At 47.5% G+C, this 6,079-nt stretch overlaps 1 protein-coding gene across 1 annotated transcript in view; it reads right to left on the reverse strand.

Annotated features, from left to right (window-relative positions):
• Positions 1 to 2,220: 2,220 nt before the first annotated feature.
• KCNK13 (potassium two pore domain channel subfamily K member 13) overlaps positions 2,221 to 6,079 on the reverse strand; it is a 118,583-nt gene continuing 114,724 nt past the window's right edge. The window contains exon 2 of the mRNA XM_007471892.1: positions 2,221 to 3,286. Within this exon, the coding sequence (XP_007471954.1) occupies positions 2,394 to 3,286 (893 nt within the window). The 3' untranslated portion in view covers positions 2,221 to 2,393. The remainder of the gene's footprint in view (positions 3,287 to 6,079) is intronic.

Genomic DNA, 6,079 nt, shown 5'->3' on the forward strand with positions numbered 1-6,079 from the left:
CCTAAGGGTAAGTATAAAGAGGTTTCTCTAAACAAAGATTCCTAGTTTTGTAAGTTTTTTGGCATGTTACTCCCATCCATCTATCCATCCATTCTAAATGCATTGCACTTTTCTCTCCTTACACTGGTTCTCAAGTGTTTCTACCAGGGAACCCCCAACCTAGAGGAGAAAAAACTCACCCTCTGAGACTCTGAGAAGACTTAGAAAGCTCATCATAAGATCACAAATGTTTTTCATGTTTAGCTTAAAAGTTTACGCCAATTTCGGGACCTACTTAAATAGACGTGTTTTGACATAACATCTCTCTGCAAAAATCATTTAGTAAAACTGACCCTCCAGGAAGATGAGGCTTGCTTATACTGATGCTCCTTGGCCTCTTGGTACACCTGCGAGATCTCTAGGGACCCAGGTTAGAGAAGCAAGGCCTTGCTTTGTGCCAGTCCCTGTACCAGGAATGTGGAGATCAAGAAATCCCCTAAAAAAAAAAAAAAAAAAAAAAAAAAAGAAATCCCCTAGGGACAGGGACCCAGATGCTCTCCCCATCCCCACAGTGCCTCGTGCAGGGCAGAGCCCCCAGGGAGCTCAGTTTATGATCAGAAGTTCCTAACAAGGGTTTTGCAGTAGCTCCAGGCTGCTGCCCTGTAAGAGTGATACAAGGTAATGGATGAAGATCTCTGACTTTGGAGCTTCACAGCCCTAAGTTCAAAGCCCAGCGCTGCTGCTTATCACACTTTGGCTCTAGGGCACTCCTGGTACCGTAAAGAAAATATCTGGGTTTGCCAGCTGGAAGAAAAGTCAACTCAGCCTGGAGAGGGAGCTGTTGCGGGTGTTCTGAGGCTGGGCAGAGCATGTGGGTGAAGAGCCCAGACTTCAGCAGAGACCTGGGCGCTTCTCCTAGCTGCACCCCGTCAGCCCTGAGCATTCAGACAAGGAGCAATCCCCGCGTGCCTCTGTTTCCTTGTGTCAAAAACAACGGGGTTGAATGGGATGGCTCCTAAGGGTCCTCCCAGCCTGATGCTTTCTGCTCAACAGCTCAGTTTCATTGGGCAGAGCTCTTCTGCTTTATCTTCTTTATGGCGCCCATCTTTCTTCCTCATTTCTGAAAGTGCCTTTTGGACACCATTCTTATCTTATAAAAACTGCAGCTATCTCTTATGAACTCTGCTCTCATCCCCCCAAATCTTCTCTCCTGCGTAGATGCAGAAGATCAACAGCTCTTGTTCCTAGCATGGACCGCTTTAACAACATGGGAGGTTATGTAATTAGACTTGTTACAATACCACAAGGCAGAACTGAAACGGATTAGACAAGAGAAGCCAAGTTTCATTATCTGGTCTAGAATGTTTCTCCAGCCAAGAATCCAAGCTGATGTCCACATTCCTAAAAGTTAACTTCCTGTTTCCTTTTTCTCTGAGTGCAATAAGTGCCTGTTTAATCAGGCACCCTCCCCGCAATGTCCTTAATGAGCACTCATGTAATCTTCGTTAATAAAATGAGGATTTATTAAACTTTCGATTCTAACAAATAGTCAGCCATTATCTTTGCAATGGGCCCCAAGCCCTGGTAAAAATGAAGTGGTCTCTGGGACCATTCAAAGGGTCCATTCAACAGATCTTAACGTGTTAAGAATAGAGTTTAACGTGTTTAGAACAGAGCGTAACGTGTTAAGAATAGAGCTTAACACGTTAAGCTCTATTCTTTAGTGACAAGAGTGAGTCTTCCCACCACCATGCCTCAGTTTAAAGGCCTGAAGCTGAATTTTGTTTTCTTACCACACTGAGGTCCCACAGACACCTTAGTCAAGCGTTAAGAGCTTAAAAACAAAAGAAAGGAAAAACAAAAATTGAGAGGCAGGTATAAAGAGGAACAGATGCTTTCCCTAGCCATGGCCCCATGGATGAATCTGCCCAGAAGGAAGCCCAGCAAAAAGAAAGCCCAGTCACATTCTCAAACAGTTCCCACCCTCCCTTTGTTGAAGGGACTAAGAGAGGCAGTGAATTCAGCTGTTCAGAGTTCCAGGGGAAAATCAGGATCTTCAGGATTTTTATTTCCAAATGAAGAATAGAGCAGCAGGAAATCAAGGCTGAAGGAAGCCCTCCCTCTCTTAGGCAGTTAAAGCCCTGGAGCAAGGTGGGTAAAGAAGACAGTGTGAGGTCTTAGACTGCTTTTGTGGTTCATTTTTAAAAGACTGAATTTAGACTTAAAGAATAAAGATAAGGAGAAAGGCATCGAGGCTGCAGTTTCCCGCAGCCCTGGGAAGTGGCTGTTTGCTGGAGACAAGAAGATGAGATTTCTCAAGCTGGGCTCCGGGCTAGAAGGAACAGAATGAACCCAGCCAGGGCACAGAGCTGAGTTGGGTGACAGCACCCTCGTTGTCCATTCTCTCCTTGCCCCTACCTGTCCCCACTGGTCTCTGCCAGCCTGTTGTTCATTATTGCAAAGGCTCCTATCCCCCCTGAGAATTCATCGTCCAGCGACAGAGTGCTGGTCTGGTGGGAGCAGCCATTGGCCGTTTCGGACAGCTGCTTCTGGAGGATGGCTAGTGAGACCTTGTTGGCCGCCAAGAAGTCCTTCATGGAGATCATCTCACCCGAGAGACGCCGCCCATCGGTGTCACTCTCTATGACTCCATCCGTTTCTATGGAGATGTTGCACCGGTTCTGGACAGTACCTGGCATCACCACGTTCCTCCGGGACTGCAAGAGTCTTCTTTGGCATTGCTGGCAGCACCCGCCATCCATCTTCCTCAGGATCCAGTTCACGGACTGTTTAATGAGGATGGAGATGACATTGAACAAGGAATAGATGCAGCAGACGCCCATGAGGATGAAGACGAAGTTGGCAAAGCGGTAGAGGCCCTGGCTAGCATACCGGGCGTTCTGGCTGCTGACGAGGTCTCCAAAGCCAATGGTGCTGAAAGCCACAAAGCAGAAATAGAGTGCGTCAAAGTAGCTCCATCCTTCCACGGAGGTGTACATGGCGGACGCGCAGCAGGAGATGAGGAGGGAGGCCATGCACAGGATCAGCATGACATAGTACACGGAGGGCTTCCAGCCAGCCGAGCTGTCCACCTCACCCTTCCCCGGGTTCTTCAGGCTCTGCTGGGCCAAGGCCCCCCGCCTCTGGAGCTGCCGCTGGTGGCACGATTTCATGATGCAGGCGATGACGGTGATCAGGCGCTCCAGGAAGAGGTTGAAAAACAAGATGGTGCTGGAGCACCCGAGGAGGCCATAAAAGATCAGAAAGATTCTTCCTTCTACTGTTGCTGGAGTTGTCATCCCAAACCCTGCAGGAGACAAAAATCAGAGAAGAGTGAGGGAGATCTTTGCCGTGAATGGGGTCAGTCTTGGCTTTGATGGCTGGCAAAGGACCTGAAGAAACAGTTTCATAAAAGCACTCTGTCCTAGCCTTTCTAGGAAGGAGAGGGAGAATTATGACTTGCTTTTGAAGACACTAAGTGTTGTTCAGAGCTGGGCTGCTCAAAGCCCATATGGTGCCAGAGTCCAAATCAGAAAAAGGTACCTCTTCCTCTGAGTGGATACCACCAGTGACAGTGGCTTGGTGATGAGAATGTGGGCTGGATTTCAGCCTCCCCTCCCGATTCTGCTATAGATGTCCTCATACAGTAGATGACCTGAACGACCATACTTAACAGACGTTGTTCAGAGAGATAAACAAAGGCTCATACAAAGAAAAGTCTTACAGAATTCACTTATTCTATAAACACTTATTGGCTGCCATTCCAGGAATGGGGAATAGAACTGTGGAAAAAGGTAGATCTGGTCCCTGCCTTCATGGAGCTCTAATGTAGTGAAGTGATTACTATGTTTTGTGATCAGTGTTATGATAAGCATGGTGCTGGAGAATGTTCAGGGTCTTATGGGAGCTGTTAAGAGGGAAACCCATCTCAGACTTGGGGGCTAGGAAGACTAAACAGGGAGAACCTAAAGCTAAAGAGGGGTCAGGCAAGGCAAGGAGGGTGCATGTGTGTGTGTGCATGTGTGTGTGTGTGTGTGTGTGTGTGTGTGTGCATGGTGGTGGTGATGTTTCAGGCAGAGAAACAGCACATGCCAGCAGATATGGAAATGAACAATTTGCTCAAGATTTTCCCATCTTTTTTTTTTTTTTTCTTGCGTTACGCGGGCCTCTCACTGTCGCGGCCTCTCCCATTGCGGAGCACAGGCTCCGGACGCGCAGGCTCAGTGGCCATGGCTCCCGGCCCCAGCCGCTCCGCGGCATGTGGGATCTTCCCGAACCGGGGCACGAACCCGTGGTCCCCTGCATCGGCAGGTGGACTCTCAAGCACTGCGCCACCAGGGAAGCCCAGATTTTCCCATCTTTAAACAAAACTCTCATGCTTTGGGAGTGCTAACTGACGTGTTAGTTGTTATAGTTTGATAACATATAAAAAGTCTCTCTTGCCTTCGTCTCTTACTGTTCACAGTTTTGACTTTCTTGACCTTTCTACCCCTACACACAGATATGTTAGTAAAATACCAATTGTAGGACAGTGGACATCACTAAGAAAAAGGAGAAATGGAAGAAAAATACACTCAGTATTTCTCACTCAGGGGCACTAATCTTCAGCCCACTGTGAGGGACACGAAGTTCTTCCAAGCAAATGATTCAGTAAACATGAGGAGTCTGATTTGTTTGAGGGGATGAGCATCAAAGTCCTTCTGAAAATCAACAACATCTGAAAAATAAGTACTCATCATGCCACCCTAGGTTCAGGTTTTTTTATTCAAGTCAAACCTCCTTCTTTGTATTTTTTCTTTATTATCAAGCTCAGTTTCCTAACCGAGGCCGCATCATTGGGATCTCTAGGATTCACCCATTATCCTCTTTCCTGATAACACCCTGCTATCATCAAGCCAACACTTTTCTTTGCTGCCACAGCTCAGCCCGTGGCTGCCTCCCAGTGCATCCTGGGACGTGGTCAGATCAGACCTCGCGATTTGTGAGCTTCTGGGATTATGACTTCCTGCTTCCTCATGTGAAGCCAACGGGCCACCTTTCCCAAACACCTATAGGTGTGCATACTGTGTTACCATTTAGTTTTCCAAGTAAATTCAATTTTCCTTTCTCAGCATACAAGGGTCTATCTAGGGTAGGAAATTAACAATATATAGCCAAGAACCTGCAGGAAGATATTGATTGCTTTTTAGCTGGATGGCATGGAGTAGAATGGGTGATCAGGTAAGGAAGGAGTGAGGGGCAGGGAATAATTCCACTGGGAGTTACAGTCCTGGCCCTTTAATGGTAGAGAGAAAGTCAGACCATCATCTCTTCTCTGGGAACTCTTGTTTTGAAAATTAAAGGCCTTTAGTGACTCTTGGCAGTGTAGGTTTCATTTATTAGATATCTTCATTACGATGTAAGGAAATTCTCTCTTTGCTGTCTTTTCTCTTATTAGTAACTTTCTCATCCCCAAGCTTGAGTTGCAGTGAGGCAGTTGACGTAGTGGAGAATTAAGAAAAAACTTACTGAGTTTAGGGACTGAGTTGAGAGCAGTGTCTTTTTCTACCCAGTCTGAAGAACACGGAGGAGTGACCAAGGTGTGGAGTGATTAGTTCCTGATCACTTAGGCCTGCGGGGGGAACCTCCTCTGGCTCAGTGAATTCCTGAAACCAGTAAAGCTTGTGAGTGCTTCTGCACTAAGAAGATATAAAAACGAAAGCTGGAGCCCTTGCCCCAAAGCTGTAAGGCTAGCAGAGTATTGCGGCTGTCTTCATTGAAACAGAACTGAGGCAACACGTAGGAAAAAGGAGAAACGTTTATCTGCAGCCATTTGTTGACCCAACAACATTCCAAAAAAAGGATAAAGTTATTGAAAATAGGGAAGGCCCAATATACCCTGAGAAAACCATAATTCAAAAAGACACATGCGGGCTTCCCTGGTGGCGCAGTGGTTGGGAGTCCGCCTGCCGATGCAGCGGACGCGGGTTCGTGCCCCGGTCCGGGAGGATCCCACGTGCCTCGGAGTGGCTGGGCCCGTGAGCCGTGGCCGCTGAGCCTGCGCGTCCGGAGCCTGTGCTCCGCGATGGGAGAGGCCACAACAGTGAGAGGCCCACGTAAC

This window comes from Lipotes vexillifer, unplaced genomic scaffold, assembly GCF_000442215.2.
Source record: "Lipotes vexillifer unplaced genomic scaffold, Lipotes_vexillifer_v1.1 scaffold751, whole genome shotgun sequence".
In the NCBI taxonomy this organism is placed as follows: Eukaryota; Metazoa; Chordata; class Mammalia; order Artiodactyla; family Lipotidae; genus Lipotes; species Lipotes vexillifer.